At 36.3% G+C, this 23,243-nt stretch overlaps 1 protein-coding gene across 1 annotated transcript; it reads right to left on the minus strand.

Moving 5' to 3' along the window:
* Positions 1 to 363: 363 nt before the first annotated feature.
* Positions 364 to 23,243, minus strand: ITM2B (integral membrane protein 2B). Its single transcript, XM_011998618.1, has 6 exons — positions 23,137 to 23,243; positions 8,423 to 8,551; positions 6,007 to 6,213; positions 4,181 to 4,291; positions 3,468 to 3,618; positions 364 to 1,271 (listed from the first exon to the last, which is right to left on the minus strand). The coding sequence occupies exons 1-6, from the start codon at positions 23,218 to 23,220 to the stop codon at positions 1,186 to 1,188; spliced, it is 768 nt and encodes a 255-aa protein (XP_011854008.1). The 5' UTR covers positions 23,221 to 23,243; the 3' UTR covers positions 364 to 1,185.

Below are 23,243 nucleotides of genomic sequence, written 5' to 3' on the forward strand. Positions count from 1 at the left end.
TGGTTTCTAGACCAAATCCTTTAAGAGTTTGAAGCTTTAAAAACTCTGACCTCCTAAAGTCAGAATTGACATTTTTTGTCTTAGGAATTTGAGGTGAAATGAATCATAGATATTTTAAATGGGGGTGGATTCTGAATTATTTCAGAGAGGAAGCAAACTTAGAAGTGTAAGAATCATCATTATTAACTCAAAATGTTCCATTTCTGAGGCGGGCACTCTCAGAGAAGCACAGTTCTTTTATGTTCCTTGGAAACGTTAGGCTTTGATAGCCCTTCCATGAAAAATAAAAGCATTTTATATTAAACAACATCATTCAAGGTTGAGGCTTAAATGTTATTTTAATAGTATCCACAAAGAATCTGGTTTAGTTATTAAAAGGACTTATTTTTATTTAAAGAAAAATCTATGATTTTACTCATTGTATATATATATATAAGTGAATTTTTAAAAAATAGTTTCTTCCTTTATGTGGATTCTCTTAAGATATGAAGAACCAAACTATTCTTTGGTTTTATTATACGGGAAAAACAACACGCAGTCTAGTTAAACAACTTTGTGATATTTATATTCCATTGCACAGATATGGGTTATACAAATTAGTAACACAAGTTATTTCTTAAATTCCAAACATTTTCTAAAATATTATTACAGCAGATGCCTAGGATATTAAAACATAAAGGTGGAAATCATTCTCTAAATAGTTAAATATGATACTGAAAATACTGCACATTTTAATTAGAGGAAAATTAAAATGTGTGCTCAAATGCTCTAACAAACTAGGTAGCAGGGCAACTAACAACTACAAATAAGTCACTGTGGTCCATTTTTACGTATGCATATATATGATTATTCTCTAGATAATCCGTCTTCTTGAAAATGCTAATAAAACATAAAAATCCAGATAAATGATTTAAAGAAATTGTAATTCTTCCTACTACCTAAGGTGACATGTACTATTATCTATGACTTCATACAGTTACTAATTCAAATATAAAAGACACCACACTTGGAAAGAAAAAAATTTTAAGGTAATGGTTTTAATTGAATTAATGAGATGAAAAGATAGTAAAGCCCTGTTTGCTACTTACATGAAAGAAGATTTTAAAAAATAATCACTGCACAAAATGTAAAGGGTGGGATTATGCTATGGTATTAATTTTCCTCAATAATGTTTTTCTCGACTGTTCAAGAACAAATTAAAGTTTCCACGGCAAATTTGTTTTCAAAATGCCGAATTGCGAAACAATTGCTGGCTTCACGTTTCTGAATACCTGTTGGAGAGGGGAAAAGTTTTTTAAAATTTTGATTCTTTAGTCATAAACATTCACATATTTTTTATAGTTATTATTTAGATGTATAGAAGTATTTCACTCTATACTCCACAAAAACTTATACAGTTTGAATCTGTTTATGCTGAAGAAAAATAATTTTTCTCCCTTTTCTGAACTATTAATATATTGACAGATCACAGCAACATTAATAATGCTACACAGATTGCTTACAAATTCATGAACTTGAAGGTATTAAAAATGTTCCGTATCTTGACTATGGTGGTGCTTGCAAGACCATGTGTATCTTTGTGGAAACTCAGAATTGCACACTAAAAAGGGTAAATTTCATGGCATGTGTAAGGCTGACTTAAAAAAAAATTATGAACCAAGAGCATTTTTAAATGTAAGAAATCAACAAAGCAATAAAAAAGAATGAAATCATGTCCTTTGCAGCAATATGGATGCAGCTGGAGACCATTATCATAAATGAATTAACCCAGAAACAGAAAGCCAAATAACTACCTTACAATGCTCTCACTTATTAGTAGGAGGTAAACACTGGGTACTCACTGACATAAAGATGGGAACAATACATACAGAGGACTATAAGGAAGGGAGGGAGGGAGGGAGGAGGTAAGGGTTGAAAAACTACCTATTGGGGAATGCTTTTACACTGTTGGTGGGAGTGTAAATTAGTTCAACCATTGTGGAAGACAGTGTGGTGATTCCTCAAGGATCTAGAACCAGAAATACCATTTGACCTAACAATCCCGTTACTGGGCATATACCCAAAGGATTATAAATCATGCTATGATAAAGACACATACACATGTATGTTTACTGCAGCACTATTCACAATAGCAAAGACTTGGAACCAACCCAAACGTCCATCAAAGATAGACTGGATTAAGAAAATGTGGCACCTATACTCCATGGAATTCTATGCAGCCATAAAAAAGGATGAGTTCATGTCCTTTGCAGGGACATGGATGAAGCTGGAAATCATTATTCTCAGCAAACTATCACAAGATCAGAAAACCAAACACCGCATGTTCTCACTCATAAGTGGGAGGTGAACAATAAGAATACATGGACACAGGGAGGGGAACATCACACACCGGGACCTGTCATGGGGTGGGGGGCTTGGGGAGGGATAGCATTAGGAGAAATACCTAATGTAAATGACGAGTTGATGGGTGCAGCAAACCAACATGGCACATGTATACCTATGTAACAAACCTGCATATTGTACACATGTAACCCAGAACTTGATAATAATAAAAAAAAAAAAAAAAAAGAGAAACTACCTATTGGGTACTATGCTCACTACCTGAGTGATGGGATCATTTGTACCCCAAACCTCCCATCAGATAATATAATACACCCTTTGAAACAAACCTGCACATGTACCCCCTGAATCTAAAATAAAACTTGGGGAAAAAAAAAAAACCATGAAATCAAGCTGGTTTCAGATGACTCAACAGCCAGAGATGAGAGAACAGTATTATTTAAAATGCTAGCAAAAAGCCAGGAAAGCACTTTTACTGGGTGACACAATTCCAAAGAAATCACACCACAGTGTATCTGAATGGCACTTCTTACTTTCCACAGCTGCCACATGTACTTTATTTTCACAATGAGCTTAAAAGGAAATGGGGAGATACTGTAATCCTTATATTTCAGGTGAGAAAATAAAGGTTAAATGATTTGGCAAAGCTACAACATTAGTTGTATCAATGCTCTTAATTCTTCACCCAAATTCCTTTCCAACTACCCTGACAGTGATTATTCCCAATATGATCCAAAAGGCAAACGGCCTGCTTAGAATCCAGATCTCTGAAAACAAAGCTGAAGACTTGGTCCCAAGAGACCCTCTGGATAATAAAAACCCTTTCAGTATGGCTGAAACACAGTGGTTGGGATGTGAAGTTGGATAGGGTGACTAACGAGATGGAAAATGAGGTACCAGCATCTCAAGGCAATGACATTTCACATTGACCTTTTCTCTCCATCTGAAAAGGGCGGACTTATAAATAGAATTAAGATAATTCTGTAGAAACCTGGGAATATTATATAACGACACAATATTATCTCACTCATGGCAAGTATATTGGTAACAATGACTAGGCTTCACCTAAATCTAGTTTAACGCAATGAACTTTTCTGCCCAACACTTCAACATTTAAAAAGTATTACCTTTAATAGTTTCTCTGCGCTGCAGTTTGTAAGTTTCCTTGTCATGACACAGTCGATAAATAAAGAAACCCAGGTGATCAATGTTTTCAATGCGATCAGTAATAACCATGTGCTCATGAATCAGATACGACTGAGGCAAATAGGTTCCAGCCTACATTCAGAAAATAATACATGACATGACTATCTCAGAACATTTACTGAGTAGACTAGAGTAACAAGACAAAATTCTTACACATTATGGTATGGAACAGGTTGCCAAACTACCACCCACCATCTGTTTGTTTGTTTGATGTTCTATGTTGTCCAGGCTGGTCTCCAATTCCTGGCCTCAAGCGAATCTCCCACCTAGGCCTCCCGAAGTCCTGGGATTACAGGCATGAGCCTCCATCCCCGGCTTATTTTTATAAGTAGAGTTTTTTTTGGAATATAGTCATGTTCATTTGTTTTACATATTGTCTATGGCAACAGAATTAAGTAGTTGGCCAGTATTTACTCTCTGGCTCTTTAGGAAAACTTAAAACATTATTTGAGAAATTGTATTTCAATTTCAAGATATAAAACATTAAAAACAAAAACCATGAGTATTCGTTCCTCCTTGTAAAATTCTTAACTACAGTCTGATAAAATGAGCTCCTACAGGGCTAATTTCTCAACAGGGTATTCCAAAACACTATAAGGGCATCATTCATCAAAAATAGTCAACATTCTTATACCTTGATGTTAATAAGTAACTCCAGTAGGTTTCTGGGTGGCATAACAATGGAAGTGTTCAGAGGGATCACATAGCACTTATCCAGGTTAAGATCTAAATAGGCTGTAAGTTTCTGGGAAGAAAAAGATACAGTGTAGTCACAGTAATAGCAAAACAGGCAGCAACTGGATTTTTAAGAATAATTTGTATCATTAAAATGAATTGGCTTTAGAATGTATAAATCACTTGCATTTCAACAAATTCAGAATTTGGCTGGATGAAGTTGGAAGTGGGAATGGGAGAGGAAAAAATATTGCTACCAGTAAATAAAATGCTCATCAAGAGTGTATTTCTATAATAAATAATAACACATATTCAAATTAACTGCAAATACTTATTATATAATTAAGCAATTTAACTTTCTCACTTATAAGCTCAAATGCCCTCTAAGGCTATCTGTCCATTGCGCATAAAGATTAAGTTTTCTCGTATGTATCTTCAATACTACTACCATCGTTAGAACATTGGAGAAACAGTCATTTAAATGATTTTGTGTTCTATGGTTCAAATGAGAAATGCCGGTTGAGAAAGACTGTCTCATAGGATGGTTTTTAAGAATAAGTTAAACCAAACAATGTCAACATTTTGATTCCTAAGAGCTCGGTGTTAGCTATTATTATTTACTGTTTGCTTTGGATGTTTATTTCCTTGAAATAAGTAAATTTTCAAACTGGTTTCTAAACATCCATCAGATGTATCAGGCACGAAATGTTTGCAAAGCTAACTTCAGTAATATATTGGAGTGTTCAAAATGGCAAGCTTATACAGAGAGACACAAAAATCACAGGTCATACATGAACTTCTGAATCTCTGAATCCTGATTTGAAAAAACAAAAAATTATTGGGACAAAAATTGGGGCAATTTAAACACAAATATAAATTGTAAACATATTAAATACAGTAGTCTCTCTTATCTGAGGTTGTGCTTCCTGAGTTTCAGTTACCTTCAGTTAACTACAGTCCACAAATACCTAGGTAAGTACAGTATAGTAAAATATTTTGAGAAACCACCTTCACATACCTTTTATTACAGTATTTTAACTGTTTTATTAATTATTGTTAATCTATTACTGTGGCTAATTTGTAAATTAAATTTTAACATATGTATATATGTACACTAATACGAAAAAACATAGTATATATACGGTTTGGTACTATCTGCGGTTTCAGACATCCACTGGGGGGTCTTAGCTTGTATCCCCCATAGATAAGGCGGGACTACTGTCCTACAAGATCATGTTAATTTTCTTAGATGTGATAATGATGTGGTTATGTAGGAGGACATCTCATTCTTGAGAGATAACAGCATAAGTACTTACATCAAATGACAGAAAAAGAGATGAAGCAAATATGACAATATCTGGAACAAAGTGGAGGATTTTGGATATTCAACTTTTCTGCATTACATAAAAATGCTCAAAAACTGGGGGGAAATGTAGAATGAGAACTTAAAAACAGATTAACAAAATTATTGATTTTGAAAATGCTACCAAAAAACAGGGACATAAATTACCTCTTATCTAAGAAAATGTGGGAACATATAAAAAATATTAGTTTGTCAGCAAAGGAGGAACAGTCATAAGGTGGGCTTTAAGGGAAAGGAAAGACAAGATATGAGAAGGCTGGGTCACCAGGGTCTGCTTCAGACAAAGCAGAGCCCACCAAATGTTGACAGTTTATTAAACTGAACTCTAAATATAATAAACTAGCAAATATTGAAATTAAAACTACAAAAAGCATAAACTACAGAACCTGCACTCTTTCTACAATTCTGGACACTTGGCTCACCTTGTTAAAGTCATGAACAATGTTGGCAGGATCACTATCTGCAAACTCTGGAACAGGCACACTGATAAATTCAACTTCTTCTTCTTCAAAGATTTTAATATTCTCTTCAATTGTCTGGTAGAGAGCAGCTGGGGCATCTGCAGAGGGCTCATTTAAGATGACATCATCTTTGATGTACTTTATTCCACAGTAGTACACGTCATCTGGCTATAGAGTTTAAAGACTCATTTCAGCAATTCAGCATGAGACAGGTTTTTAAATAAGCATTACTTAAGCTGCCACCTCTATCTAAATAGCATTTTGCTTGCAAACTCTTGCTTTTAGATGACAAGTCAGACAGTTTAATTACAGAGTTAGCATATTCTTTAAGATCAGGTTTTGAAGCACTGTAAAAGAACAGCTTCAAAAGAAGAAAGGCAGCTGGTTTTCCCTTTACTTTTCGTGGTAGGTGAAAACAGAACATAAAAATAATTAGCTATCCAGTAACAAATAAATATAAAGAAACAACAGACCTACTCTACTTGTAAGCAGTTTTTATAAAAGAATATATTCCAAAACTAGTTAAGTTTTTCTGAAAGAATATATTAAAAAGTTTTGATATGGTCTACTAATTAAATCACTTTTTTCTTATTAGCCAAAAACGGGATAACTTTTCTGAAATTTCTATATGCATATTTCTAATTTTCCCTTTATATCACAATTCAGCGGAAAATATGGGATTACAGCAAATCTTTATACTACTGTCTCACTTTTACAAAAAGAAAAAACAGTATATGAGGTCGGGTGCAGTAACTCATGCTTGTAATCCTAATACTTTGGGGGTGGAGGCCTGAGACAGATGAACTGCTTGAGCCCAGGAGTTCAAAACCAGCCTGGGCAACATGGTGAGACCGTGTCTCCACAAAAAATAAAAAAATTAGCTGGGCATGGTACCACACACCTGTAGTCCTAGCTACTACTGGGGAGGCTGAGGCAGGAGAATTGCTTGAGCCCAAGAGGTTGAGGCTGCAGTGAGCTGTGATTGCACCACCGCACTCCAGCCCGGGTGACAGAGTGAGATCCCATCTCAAAAAAAATCAAACACACAGTACATGTACACACACACACACACACACACACACACACACTCTACACACACAATAAAGACTAAGGGTATATAAAATGTGAATGTACCGGGCCAGGCGCGGTGGCTTACGCCTGTAATCCTAGCACTTTGGGAGGCCAAGGTGGGTGGATCACCTGAGGTCAGGAGTTTGAGACCAGCCTGGCCAACATAGTGAAACCCCGTCTTTACTAAAAGTACAAAAATTAGCCAGGTGTGGCGGCAGGCACTTGTAATCTCAGCTACTTGGGAGGCTGAGGCAGGAGAACTACTTGAACCCAGGAGGTGGAGGGTGCAGTGAGCTGAGATCGCGCCATTGCACTCCAGCCTGGGCAACAAGAGCGAAACTCCGTTAAAAACAAAAACAAACAAACAAACAAACAAACAAAAAAAAAACAGTTAATGCACCAAATGTTATCTCCGGAAAATGGAATTGCAATGATTTTTTCTATACTATATGTATTTCTTGTAAAAAAACGGTATTAAAAAAGATGACTAGTATTTTGGTAATGTCTATCAACATGTGATTGATCATCTTGAACAACACAGAAAATGAGCATGAAATTGAGAATGTTTCAAAATTAGTTATTTAAATTATTTTAATAAGTCTCGTTGTCAACTTTCTCCAAATTTTGAAACAGCTGAAGTAGTCATAAAACCTTGAAAGTAATTTCCTCTTCAAAACTCCTAAAAAAACCTCTGAATTATTGCCAAGAGAAATATATCACAAAATAGACTGTAAATTATAATTAATCAGAAGGAAAACCTTTGTCTTAACCCACTGGGATTACTATTAATCCTATGTTATTTCAATATCACCGCTGAAGTCACCCAGTTCTTTAGTGAAACCAGTGACTGGAAAAGCAGCAGAGACATGGTCTTACTGTACTCTGGGCCCAAGGGTACAGTAGGACCAACGGGAGTCCAAGCTGACTATCAAGTTATGGCCTATCAATATGACAACATTTGTGGCTGATGTATTTATTCAACTGGCAATTCATAATACTATTCCTCTCAACCCTTATTTATAGTAGGAAAATAAAGGTTAGTAAAATCACCCAATGACCTAAATAAATCCTTTAGTCAGCAACATTTCAAGTTACTCTGCTTTTAGTGACTGTGTGTGATGGGCTCAGCAAACATATCATGGAAAGATGTTTAAACACAGCTTTAAAATAGAACTACCACTCTGGCTGAAGGTCACAGATAAAAAGTACAAGCTTACAGCAAGTTGTAAACAATTTTGTAACGCATATCAGGAGAGGCAAAAAAAAAAAAAAAAAATCAGAGACACAAAATAATTTTTCCACTTACTTGAAGTGCAAAATATTTGTACAAGTATGCTCCTCCTAGAATAACACCTGCAAGCATAAATGCCAGTCCAAAGCACATGCACCAACACCAGGCTCTTCTTTGGCCAACTGGTACCACATCATCTGGGTCCTAAAATATGAAAAAGACAGTTAAGTATCTTATCTCCAGACAGAACAACAGAAGGCTCAGGATCGGAAAAACCTCATGGATTATCATTTTAATAAATGAAGACATAAAGACCAAAGGAGTTGTGCCTCTCATCAAAATCAACCCAGGAATGATTAAATGGTAGCTCCAGGGCTCATCTTAATGGTTCTTGGACTGGGACATTGGTCTCTAGGAGAGTTGTCTACTTCTAATCTCAACACCCTACCTGCTAACCCTGACTCAAGCAATGATACACTCCATAATTTTTATTTTGCATGCACAACTTTTGGTGATATCTTCTAAAATTTAATAATTTAGAAGAGGTTATGTTACAACTTAGTCATATAATATGATGATGAGCCTTGTAAATTATAAATCCAGGGCATCTCTCTATCTGATCGTTTAAGAAATTATGTGTTAGGCCTGCTACAGATGGTTTATATTTCATACCAGGTATAAAACTATTCTAAACCATCCACAAGAAAAAATTACAGGAAAATAAGGAACAGAACAAACAATGATACTAAAATTATTTAAACAATTAGAATTTCAAAAAATAGGATAAAATTCTATACATAAAAATACATAATCCTATTATCCCACTGCTCTACTCTAAACCATGGTCTGATAAAATTCCTCACTTTCTTTTAAAGATAGAAGCAGTAGAAAAAAATGAGAAAATATTCAATGATAAAAACTTACTTATAAATTCAAGAAACAAAACCAGCACAAGATTTTATAGAATTTTCATTTTTATCCACTTAAAACAATTTAGTATTAGAACATTATTTGGGGTCATGACATTCATAATTCCTAGATACTCCTCCCTCCCTGTGCCCTTATAACTTGATCCCTCTATTCTGTCACTTTAGAATTACAGCAAATTTCTGATTTGTACCCAAGTTCACATGCAAAGAGCTAAGAAAACAAAGATACCTAAATAAGTAGTCACTCAATAAATAGTAAAGACTGCAAAAATTCATAGTATACATGAACAGCCTCTTGAAGTACATGACTCTGTCCTTTACTTGGAAACCCAATATGGGGTAGGCTTAAGGGAGAAAGTAGACTTCACCTAAACCTATCTAATAGGATAAAAAATTAGGAAGAAAAACTATGAACGATGCACAAGAACAGGATGGGTTACTGGAACAGCCCTCCACAACCCTTTTTGGCACCAGCGACCAGTTTCGTAGAAGACAATTTTTCCACAGACAGATTGAGGGGGGTTGGGATATGGTTTTGGGGTGAAGCTGTTCCACCTCAGAAGATCATCAGGCATTAGATTCTCATAAGAAGCGCACAACCTAGATCCCTAACACGTACAGTTTACAATAGGGTTCGCATTCCTAAGAGAATCTAATGTCCCCGCTGATCTGAGAGGAGGTGGAGCTCAGGCAGCAATGCTAACTGTGCAGCCAAGTTCCTAGCCAAGACCAGTTCCGGTACTGGTCTGTGGCCTGGTGGTTGGGGACCCCTGTATTAGAACACAGATTTGGTTGAAGCAAGAATTCAGTTAGGAATGAAACCTAACATTATATGTTTTTAATTCTAAGATGAAGAACTTTAACATGATACCACTGAGAAAGGTCTAATCCCAGATGCTGAAGCAACCAACAACAATGTGATGTGATATAGTGTGTTCTTAGGTTGAGATTTCAAACATAGAATTTAACATCGAACAACAAATACTGTTTATTCTAAGAATCAGTCCATTGCTATGAGAATGTCATGGTTTCTGTAGCACATGTCAATATACTATGTGTGTAAGACAATGAGTGTATTGCAAGGAATTAGAGTATGTAATAAGTCTGAAGAATTTATCAAGCCATGTAAGATATCCCAGCTGTGAAAAGAAAGTTACAAGAATTCCATGGAGTCATAAGGTATTACAAAACTTTAACGATAAAGTATACATCTTTTGCTTGAGCCCTTGTCTGACATAAGTATCTAAGGAGGTAAGAAATTGTTCCTAACATAATTAATTTTAGGGTGGAGGGAGAGTGGGGGGAATGAAAATGACAGATGGAAATAGTTATTTCCAACATTTGGTATCAGCTGCTGAGACAGCCAAATGTGCGCACACACCCACCCCATTTGGCAGGCTTTCTCTTCCAACAGTACATAAATGAATAGCCAAACAGCACAGGCAGACATCTGTAAAAGAATATGCAGCCCCAACTGGCAAATTGATGACAAATTTCAAGGCATTGTAATATATCATTTTTAACTGTTCAACAATCATTTTGAGAATAAATTATAAATGTCTACTATGTGCCAAGAGCTGTGCTAGGCACTGGAAATAGATGCTCTGCCAGGAAAGAGACCAGTTGGATCAGTCTGGAAAATAGACAAATATACAAAAAGAAATAAATATGATACGAGCTCTAATAGGAAAATGCACAGAGAGCACGTAAGAGGGGATGAGTTTCAGGAAGACTTCCCAAGGGAGAAAATACTTCAGTGGAATGTTAAAGGACAAATACTCATTACCTCAGCAGAAGACAGAGTTAAAGGAAATTATATATATGGCAGAGATTTTTCAAAAATTATGGAGCTAAAATGCATGACATTTCCAAGAGCCACACGTGCTTTGGCTGGACTGCCCAATATGGTGGAAAGGGGTATGAGAAATGATGGACAAGAAACTGGGGCAAGTCACAAAAGACCTTTATAAACCATGCTAGAGTTTGACTTCTCGTGTTCATTCAAAACTCACTTCTCAGCACTATTACAGTTTTTTAAAAATTCAATTTCTTAAGGAATTTCACTTACAAAACATTTCACTTATCCACAGGTCAATTTATTCAGCACCTCAATAACGTGAAACGTGGCTTAAGAATCAGGAAATAAACAAGAGTGTTTGATGAGCCAGATTATAGACCCCAAACCTATGCACCACCATCATGTACTTCATAGAAGAGCTGTTAAATCTGCAAAGTCTATCTAATCTTTTCTCTCTAAATTCCTAGTGATCACTTTTCTTTCATTAGAATAATTCACATAAAGATCCTCTCTCTACTAGGCTCTAAGATCTTTTGAGTATCCATTCATATTCATTTTGCATTACAGGCAGCTCCAAGCCAAGCTTGGGCTTGGCATTAGTTGGCGCTTATATATTTGATGAGTGAATAAAACTTAGATCAGTTTTCTTTCTTTTTTTTTTTTTTGAGACAAGAGTCTCTCTCGCTCTGTTGCCCAGGCTGGAGTGCAGTGCGCGATCTCGGCTCACTGCAAGCTCTGTCTCCTGGGTTCGCACCATTCTCCTGCCTCTGCCTCCCGAGCAGCCTGGACTACAGGCACCTGCCACCACGCCTGGCTAACTTTTTGTATTTTTAGTACAGACAAGGTTTCACCGTGTCAGCCAGGATGGTCTCTATCTCCTGACCTCGTGATTCACCCACCTCGGCTTCCCAAAGTGCTGGGATTACAGGCGTGAGCCACCATGCCTGGCCAGCTTAGATATATTTTTTAAAAAGCATGATTATTTAATTCTTTATGATTCATAAAAGTTATATCAGCAGTCAGCATGATAATGAGGGAAGGGAGGGATGCAACATAATTCATAACGTAAAACAAACTGTGGCTATTTAGCAAGAGAGGTAGCCTAGTTCAGCATTTATTAATGCCTGCTATTTGCAATATACTGTGCTAGATCCTGTGGGAAATTCAAATGTGATTAAGACATGGCTTAAACCTTGAGCAATTTATAGTCAAGAATTAACACCATGTATGATAGATAAATGATGTTCCATAATACAATCTGAGTCATGGAGAAGGGATTAAAGTATGCTCAAGATTAAAAAGTTTTTAATCTAAGAGATTTATTAAAAATGTTTTTAGAGTGATTAAATTTTAACACTTCAAAGAGTAAGCTTTACTTAAAGAAAAAGCCACGTAAGATTTAAGAAGAAAAACCCCGTGCCTATCTCAAAATATACAGAAAACATATTTGACAAAATTCAACTTCCATTAAAAAAAAAAAATCTTTGCAAACTAGCAAAGGCTGAAATTCTTTAACATCAGTAAGGCTAACAATCAAAAGCCTATAGAAAGCCTCATTCTTAATGGTGAAACTTTATACTTCACCATACCCTTTTAATTGAGGAATACAGGAATGCCCACTAAAATTGACTGTTTCCATTGAACACTGTACTAGAGATCCTACAGCAAGTACACAAACGATAACAAGATTAGGTATTAGAAAAAAGAAAACAAAACTGTTATTATTTCTAAATAATTTGTCTATGTAGAAAATCTAAGAGTCAAATTATTCAAACTAATTAGAGGGTGGCAAGATTTTTAAATATCAATAATCAAAAATCAACTGAGTCAAACATTTGTACATGAATATTTACAGCATCATTATTTATATACTAGCCCCAAACTAGAAACAACCCAAATATCCATCAACTGATGAATGAATGAATTGTGGTATATTCATACCATGAAACAGAAAGCAACAAAAAGGAACAAAATAACACACACCATCAGGACTGAATCTCAAAAACATGCTAAGTGAAAGAAGTCTAGCACAAAAGATTACTCACTGTATGATTACATCTTTATCAAATTCTAGAAAAGGCAAAACCATAATGACAAAAGCAGCTTACTGGCTGGGGAAGGGGAGACTGACTACAAACAGGCGTGAAGAAACTTATTAGGGTGATGGAAATGTTTCGTATCTTGACTGTTGGGGTGGATATACGACCTTATACAATTACCATAAATTCAATCAAATTGTACACATAAAATGCATGAGTTTTATTCCATGTAAATTATATTTTAATACAGAGGGCGGAGAGGAAATCAACTGAGTTCCTATCTACCAGGCAATAAAAGAATACCTAACACCAAGTGCTAGAAAAAGTGTGTAACAAAGGGAACCTGGGAACTTCCACTCGACAAAAATTTAGGTATCATTGCTTTGGAGAACAATTTGGCAGTATCTAATAAACACACACCAAGCTTGTCTAACCTGTGGCCCATAGGCTGCGTATGGCCCAGGACAGCTTTGAATGTGGCCCAACAGAAATTCATAAACTTTCTTAAATCATTATGATTTTTTTTTGTGATTTTTTTTTTCAGCTCATCAACAATTGTTAGTGTTAGTGTATTTTATGTGTGGCTCAAAACAATTCTTCTTCCAGTGTGGCCCAGGAAAGCCAAAAGATTGGATACCCCTGACACACATTTATCTTATGACCTGGCGATTCCATTCCTAGGTATAAATCCTGGATAAACTTTTGAATATGTAAGGAAATATGTCCAAGAATATACACTACCATTGTCGGCAACAACAAAAAAAATTGAAATAAATTATTATAGATTCATATAATACTGCTAAAAAGATTCAACTAGTGAACAGGCCCAGTGGCTCATGGCTATACTCTCAGCACTTTAGGAGGCAGAGGCAGGAGGACTGCTTGAGCCCAGGAGTTCGAGACCAGTCTGGGCAACATAGCAAGACCCTATCTCTATTAAAAAATAAAAATTAAAAAAAAAAAAAACAAAAAACAAATGTACTAGCACTGCTGATTTTTAGATAAGCGTAAGAAACGTAATTGCTGACCCCCCAGAAAAGGCAGGTTGCACAATATATAACACCACATATTTAAGTGTTTTGTAAGTATGTGATATTTAAGACTTTCAAAACGTACAAAATATACTTCAGGTTCTCTGTATTTTGTGTGCTTGAAATATTTCATAATTTAAAAAAAGAAAAAGAAAAACCACTAACAAGCGCTTCTTCACTGGGGTATGTAACTTTACCTGGCCTAATTTAAAACAAGTCACCGAGACATTTCCTCCCTTCTACTGCAGTAAAACTGGTGCACCTTGCATGGTGCTTAAAAGGTAACAGAACTCCCACAGGTGCTGCACAATTATTATCTAATTAATCTTCCTAAACCTCAAGTTTTTTAGCCCAGTTTATAAATGAAGACACTGCAGCACACACTGGCCTATAACCACCTTGCAACAGTAGATACAGAAAGACCTGGCTTTCAGAAGCACTCTCACTCTGGCACAGTACTAATTTCTAGTTCAAATAAATCTCAGCATTAGATGATAAAATAAAATTACTTAAGAAGTTATATCTTAAACAAAATGAAGGACAAATTCTTTTCTGGTACTTCAATTAGTTAAGAATTAGGTCACCTCAATCAGTTCCCTAAGAGGCTTTAGTAAATGTGCTTCAATTATAAACTTAAATAAAAATGTATATTTTTTCATGTAATTTTAATTCTGTTCTCAAACTAACAAATCACTTCACATTCGTAGGCACCTCTATTTGAACCTTTTTTACAGGTTGACTGAAGCTTTTAAGAGACATTTTTCAAAGTGCTCAGATATAATATTTTACATTTCTATATCAAATGCAACAACAGTGCTTTAGGAACCAGGATACTAAAGAGGAAAACATCTCTTAGGGTTAAAAATTGTATTATCAAAAAATACATATACAGAAAAGAACCAATACTATTTATTCAAAAAACATATAGAGAGAAAAAATCCAACACAATATATTCAACTCAAAATATACTGAACATTCAGAAACAGATTTAGTTACTTAGACACATGCTGGGTAACACAGGTAAATATGGGGGTGCATAGGCCAGCTGCCCACAGATGTGTTGTTTGGCTGGCATAATGCTTTCCAAAACAGAAAAACAGCTGGGACATTAAAACAATTTAGTGATTCACACTTTTAAAAACTAGATTTCCCGGCTGGGTGCAGTGGCTCATGCCTGTAATCCCAGCACTCTGGGAGGCTGAGGTGGGCGAATCACAAGGTCAGGAGATCGAGACTATCCTGGCCAACATGGTGAAACCCCATCTCGAATAAAAATACACAAATTAGCTGGGTGTGGTGGCTTGTGCCTGTAATCCCAGCTACTCAGGAGGCTGAGGCACAAGAATCGCTTGAACCCAGGAGGTGGAGGTTGCAGTGAGCTGAGATGGCGCCACTGAACTCCAGCCTGGTGACAAAGTAAGACTCCATCTCAAACAAAACAAAAAAACTACATTTCCCATTAATGTTCTAGTATTTTCAACTCCTCTCATCTTTTTTTCTCCCTAGTTGGAGACCAAATATATCTAGTTCTTTTCTACCATGTTGCTAGGTTTTGAACTCTGATCTTCACTTCCAGCTATGACTGGGTATACTGCCTTCTGGGATCCTATTTATATTAAATAATCAATCTAAACTACTTTTCCATATAAAGGGTTTTGAGTTCTGGGTTTTGTAGACTGGGACATATTCACTTGGTTTCTACATTAGGTTTCTTTCCTCAGTATGAAAGCATCAAAAGGACATGATGTGGTGATCCGCTAATTATTAACTGCATTGATTACCAAATATATCTGCTATATGTAAAACACAAAATCTCTGGCTGAAAAGTTAACAATCCATGAGGACATCGAACATTTGTTTGCATTTTTTGTTATTCATTTAAATCAGTATCTGAATTTTGCTTTTTAATTTGCCTTTTGAAATGAGATTGCTACTGTCTCAACTGCAGTGAGGAAGTCCACTATAAACGTTACGTTCCACACAAAAAAAAGAAGCAGTTTTCTAAGTGTCTGGCATTATACAGAAAGTTGCTCTCTATATTTGTAAGTACTATGATATATTTCACAAAGGCCTCTGACCTTTTGTCAATTATTGGATTTCATTTAGTTAAGATAAATTAGTATTTAGAGTCAAAATTGGGAATTATACCAACATGTTATGATTAATGACATTAAGGCATTATTCTGTACTGGAATTCAAATGGGAAAGGTTTGAAAAGGAGAACTTAATCTCAAACGACAAGGTCTACAAAACAGATTTCTCATTAACATACTTTTTTGTTAAAAAATCCTGCAACATAAAAGCAGCAATACAGAAAGAAAAAACAATAAAATTTAAAGCCATTGCATAATAATGTAACTACTGTGAGAAATCTATGAAACTTGAACCAAATTATTAGCATCACATAAAACTAGCACAGTCTTAGGTTAAATAAAAATAGGTTGGAAATGGGAAAAAAAAAAAGGGCAGACTATCAATGCAATGCATTTAGAGTTGGATCATAACTTAATCACTTTTGTATCAGACAAGCAGGGTAGTGCAAAGTAGAATATTAACATATATGAATAATAAGTTTAAAATCTCCTATTCTTTTTTCTATATAGTTTAAAAAATTACTATCATTTCTTTTTTTGTTTTTGAGAGGGAGTCTCGCTCTGTCGCCTAGGCTGGAGTGCAGTGGCGCCATCTCCATTCACTGCAAGCTCCGCCTCCCGGGTTCACGCCATTCTCCTGCCTCAGCCTCTCGTGTAGCTGGGACTACAGGCGCCTGCCACCACACCCGGCTAATTTTTGTATTTTTAGTAGAGACGGGGTTTCACCGTGTTAGCCAGGATGGTCTGGATCTCCTGACCTCGTGATCCGCCCGTCTCGGCCTCCCAAAGTGCTGGGATTACAGGCATGAACCATCGCGCCCGGACATGACTATCATTTCTATACGGTGTTTATTCAATCTACGCTGAACAGAACTGTATCCATTTTTTTCTTTTTTTTGAGATGGAGTCTCACCCTCACCAAGGCTGGAGTGCAGTGGCGCCATCTCAGCTCACTGCAACCTCTGCCTCCCAGGTTCAAGCAATTTTCCTGCCTCAGCCTTCCGAGCAGCTGGGATTATAGGCTCATGCCACCAGGGCCGGCTAACTTTTGTCTTTTCAGTAGAGACAGGATCTCACCATGTTGGCCAGGCTGGTCTCGAACTCTTGACCTCAATTGATCCGCTCGCCTTGGCCTCCCAAATTGCTGGGATTACAGGCACGAGCCACTGTACCTGGCCTTGTATCCGTTTTATAAAGTGAAATTTTAGCAGAATTTCAAATTCATATTGGTGAGTAAAAGGCATCAGGACGGCAAAAAGAAAGCCTAGACTAGCACAAGCAGGCAAATGTTCGTAAACAACAGCATTATACACAAATGTTATTGTTAATAATATCCTTTACCAGAGATAAATTGGTGAAGACAGATTTTCTCTACCACTGGCTGAATGAAACTAGAGTCCACATTGTTACCAGTATCAACTAACTGTTTCCCTAAAAATTTTAAGCACAATACTAATGCTCTAATTTTATATAATTCATTCTAAAATTCAGTGTCAAGATTAAAGAAAAAAAAGAACAAACCTGTTCTAGATTCACTTTTATACAAATGCTGGCTTTTAATGCCTTTCAACAATATAATTATCACACATTCATATTCAAATATGGGTAATTTCATTTAAAATGCGTAACTTTTGGTAAGAAAATTCCAAATATATTCATCTGAAAGTATAACATAATTTAAATGAGGACAGTTAAAATTCCTGTCCAAGTTTGGAATTTTAAATGTTAAACAAGATGACTACTAGAAAAAATAATTATAGTTCTTGAGATCAGGAATATTTGTCTCCCTACATGTGAGAAGTGCTTTGACCCTATGAGCCCTACTGCCTAGCACTGAATGCATGTGCAGTAAAAACTCAGTGGTAATATTGAATGTTGCTCCCTATTCCACCACTCTCCTGGCTCTTGGATCCAGGGGTGTGATTTTCTTCTAAGAATAAATATAGGCATTTAAATAGGTTGTGACTAATTTGGTTTTCATAACTGGTTGGTCTTTCCTAGCTACACAATGTTTCCTGAAAGTTGGAGTACTTAGCAATTTTAAAATTCCAGTTATAGTACCTGGCTAGCCAGTAGATGCTTCTGAATATGTGATTAATACAGTTCTCAGGAACAGATCCCCTATGGAAGTACCATGAAAGTAGTTTAATCCAATACATCATTTACAGATAAATATGAGGCCCAGAGAAGTAAAATTATTTATGTAATATCACAGAGCTAATAAGGTCTGAATATTATCTTGACTCCATGTGCTGCTTAAGGAAAATGACTTAAAACAGCTTAGGCAAATTAACTCTGATAATAAATGAAGTACAGACACCATGTCACACTTGGATAATACTCCTTTCTAACGAGAAACCACATAGCCTGATTTTTAAAATTATTTTTCTTAAATATATATTTTTTAATTAATTTTTTTTTTTTTTTTTTTTTGAGACAGGGTCTTGCTCTGTCACTCCAGCTACAGTCTAATAATGCAATCATAGCTCACTGCAGCCTCAACCTCCTGGGCTCAAGTGATCCTCCTACCTCAGCCTCCCGAGTAGCTGGGACTACAGATGTGTACCACCACGCCTGGCTAATTTTTTAATTTTTTTGTGTAGGTGGCAGTCTCACTATGTTGCCCAGGCTGGTCTTAAGCAATTCTCCTGCTTCAAAGTGCTGGAATTATAGATGTGAGCCACCATGCCCGGCCCACAGCGTGAATCTCTACTGTTGTAAAAGGTTTACTTAAATTGACCCATACTAATAAGCCCTACATGTGTGAACTATTACAAGGGCAGTAATACTACTTTTAATATGTTGTCAAAATTAATAGGGCTTTTCTCCGTTGCTCATCAAATTACAAAGGATGGTAGCAGAAAGTATTAAAATCATATACATGTGAACTTAAAACAATAAAGGAAAATAACTAAAGCACACCAGCACATATGCATTTCAACATAAATGAAAAAGGCAAAATATTAATTACAAAAGTGAAACTTAATAATGCCACAAAGCAAAACTACCAAGTTGGTAATGAGTTGCCTCTAAAATTCCTCATGAAGGAGACAATCTTGGAACTTTGAAGAAGACGATCAGAAGATGCCTCATCAATCTTTCTAGACCATCCTGTCTGATCTTAAATTAATGCTAATAGTAATTCAGATAGTTTCCATTATTATTCATTATTAATTATCATTAAGTCAATTTTTAATGTAAAAGGAAATATTCTAACAAATCTTTAAAAAGCTATCAAGATAGCTGAGTTGAATTTCTAATATTGATTTCCAGTTAAATGTTTGTTTACTTCCTCCTGAAAGCTCAATAAAGTGATAGTAAAGGGATAAAACAAATAAACTTTAAGCCACAAAGAATGAAAATGAATGACAGCAGACAAGTCACGTCAATAAAAATGTTGAAAGCTGAAAGCATAAAAAAAAAAAAAAAAGGTATAAGCAGAAAATCTCCAGCCTGTAGACAACCAAAGGGGGAAAAAAAGTCATGTACAAACAAGGAATCAGAATGGCATCACATTAGAAGATAATGGAGCAATGCCATCAAAATGCTGAGAGAAAAATGAATGCTAACCTAGAATTTTACACCCAGATAAATTATCAAATATGAGGATGGAATAATGATTCTCAGACACGCAAGATTTTTTAAAAATTTATCTTTTTCTTCAGATTTATAAAACTGCAGATCTAGCATGTGAAGATAAAGGCAATTCTTCCAAGATGATTACGACTCTCAAGACATTTGTATGGCAACACACCTAGAGTGCAAACAGTCTGGACTAGAAAACTAATGAATGACAGGCAAGAAATCATTTTAAAAAAAAGAAGAAGAAAGAAAGAAAGAAACTTGGTGAGTTACCTGGTGAGTCTGAAGATACAGAAAGACAACTATATTGCTGTCAGAATCTGAGAAATGAAGGAGCAGTAAGTATACAGAAAATTAAGGAACCCTCTCTCCTGCCCCAAAAAGCATAATCAAATCCAAGGAAAATAAAAAGTTGTTATACAAGAAAGGAAGTAAAATAAAAGTATACAACAATATTCAAATATAAATAATGTTTATGTCAATTATAATAAAAAGCACTAAATATTAACCTAACCAGAAATTGCTATAACAGGAGAACAGATTATGTGTGCAGTGTGTAAATACACAGGAAAAGCTAAATATTCACCTTCCATGTAGCTATTATCAATAGGTATTATCTAAAACTGCAAAAAATAAAACAAATGAAAACAAACCATGAAACAGCAGCATAAGCAAGTATTTAGAGTACACATTCTCCAAATGTGGTCCAGGAATACCTTTCAGGGGATCCACAAGGTCAAACTTTTTTCATAATAAAACTAAGACTGTGTTAGTTTAATAAACTAAATAATAAAACTGTCATTTTCACTTTCATTCTCTTGCAATGTTTACATACAATAAAAATTGTACAGTGCAATTTTCCAGAAGCTAACCACCATATTACAACAGACTGAATGAAGAAGCTGATAGGAGAATCCGGCTATCTTCCATTAAGCTATTCAGTAAAGGGCACTGCCAAATGTAAAACAATGTTACTGTTAGTCTTCTTAAATCTTTTTGGTTGTTTGGAAATATATATAACCTACACAAAGCAAAAGCTCTTTGGGATCCTGAACAATTTTTAAGAGTATAAAGGGGTTCTCAGAGCAAAATGTTTAACAACCACTGATTTAGAGAAATAAGGAGTTAAGAGAGAAACATGGAGGGCCAGGTGCTGTAGTTCAGCCTGTAAGCCCAGCACTTTGCGAGGCTGAGGTAGGTGGATCGCTTGAGGTCAGGAGTTCGAGACCAGCCTGGTCAACATGGTGAAACCCCGTCTCTACTAAAAATACAAAAATTAGCTGGGAGTGGTGGCAGGCGCCTGTAATCCCAGCTATTTGGGAGGCTGAGGCAGGGGAATCACTTGAACCTGGGAGGCGGAGGTTGCAGTGAGCTGAGATCATGCCATTGCACTCGAGCCTGGGTGACAGAGCGAGACTCCGTTGCCCGCCACACCACCCCCATAGGAGCAAAACATGAAAAACATGGAGTTAAGATCGCCATGTATGGTTGGGCAAGTTGTTTCCAGTACAAGGACCCCAGGCAAAGGGGATCAGTAGGTCTAGAATCCAGCTGATGCTCTATTCTCCAAAACATCAGAGAGGGGATCTTTTTCTAAATTGCACAAAGGCAGAAGAGGGTCTAGTGGTCACCATGGTAATAAAAGACCAGAAGAAGGTAAGGAGTGAATGTGATTGCTCTGAATTAATCTATGGGGAGAGAAATTAGAATAGTGGTTACCTCTAAGGAGAACAAATTGTAAAAGGACATGAGATAACTTTCTGAGTTGGTGACAATGTTCCAGCTTGACTGGGAGTTAGAGTCCAGGTATATACACTTAAAATTATCTAACTATACACTCATGATCTGTGCATTTTACTGTATACAATGATGCTACAATTTTTTTAAAGTGTGTTCCTCTGACATAGGGCAGGACTATGTATCTGCATATTAAAATTCAGTATTACTTTGGTAAAACTCAAATTCTATTAACACCTATTATGCGATGAATAAATAACATTTTTAAATGAAAATGGGTACAACTACTGAATCCTAAAGGTTTTTATGTTGCAGGAATTAATCTTTACCAGAATGCCTTGTTGTGAAAAAAGTACCAACAATATTGTTATTGACATGTGAGGTAGGGACAAGCAGTAACAGTAATACAAGAAATAATATTCCAAAACAAGAATGATGAGGAGAGAAAACTGGGACTTTAATAACGGTAGCTGATCAAGAGGTCAGGAGTTCGAGACCAACCTGGCCAACATGGTGAAACCCCGTCTCTACCAAAAATACAAACAATTAGCCGGGCATGGTGGCGGGCGCCTGTAATCCCAGCTACTTGGGAGGCTGAGGCAGTAGAATCGCTTGAACCCGGGAGACAGAGGTTGCAGTGAGCCAAGATCGCATCACTGCACTCCTGCCTGGGTGACAGGGCGAGACTCCTTCTCAAAAAATGAAAATAAATAAAAATAACAGTAGTTGAAATCTACTGATTTTTAACTCTGTTCCAGGCATTGTGCTATTATTGTCACAGATTATTATTTTCCCCATTTTGCTGATGAAAAAACTGAGACACAGAGAACTGAAGTAACTTACCCAAGGTATCACAGTAAATGGTAGAGACAAAATTTAAACCTTTTGAAAAATGACTGTATAGCCTGAATTCTGTTATTGCTACTGCTTCCCGAATAGCAGCAGCCCCTCCCCACCAATTCGGTGAGGGTACTGTGCAAAAAGGAGATATTTTTCCCAACCATTAAAAAATATAAAAATCATTCTTACCCCATGGGCTACAGAAAAACAGCAGGCAGGCAGTATTTGAAGATACAGGCTATAATTTGCCAGTCCTGCGTTCCACTTTAAAGGAGGTTATAAAATAGTGGCCCATGGCTTAAGTGTTTTTGGCTAAAATTCTAGTATGAATTAAAATAGTACTGATTTTTAGCTTGCCTTTGAAAATTGGAGGATCAAGCAACACTGGACTAATGTTTTAAAAATGAAAACCAAGAATATTCTTTTGTTTTTTGAGACGGAGTCTTGCTCTGTCACCCAAGCTGGAGTGCAGTGGCGCAATCTCAGCTCACTGAAATCTCCACCTCGCAGGTTCACGTGATTCTCCTATTTCAGCCTCCCAAAAAACTGGGATTACAGGTGTGTGCCACCACGCCCGGCTAAATGCTTTTGTATTTTTAGTAAAAACAGAGTTTCACTATGTTGGCCAGGCTTATCTTGAACTCCTGACATCAGGTGATCAACCGGCCTCAGTCTCCCAAAGGGCTGGGATTACAGGCGTGAGTCACCACATCTGGCAGGAAAACCAAGAATATTCTTACTTGTTTCATATGCAAAAAGCCCAGCTTCAACAATTCATCTGCTTCAGTCCAGGAGACACAGAATTTGCCTTCTCTGCTTGACATGACTAGCACTGCCCTAGGTAAAA

Source organism: Mandrillus leucophaeus, unplaced genomic scaffold, assembly GCF_000951045.1.
Source record: "Mandrillus leucophaeus isolate KB7577 unplaced genomic scaffold, Mleu.le_1.0 Scaffold577, whole genome shotgun sequence".
NCBI classification, from domain to species: domain Eukaryota; kingdom Metazoa; phylum Chordata; class Mammalia; order Primates; family Cercopithecidae; genus Mandrillus; species Mandrillus leucophaeus.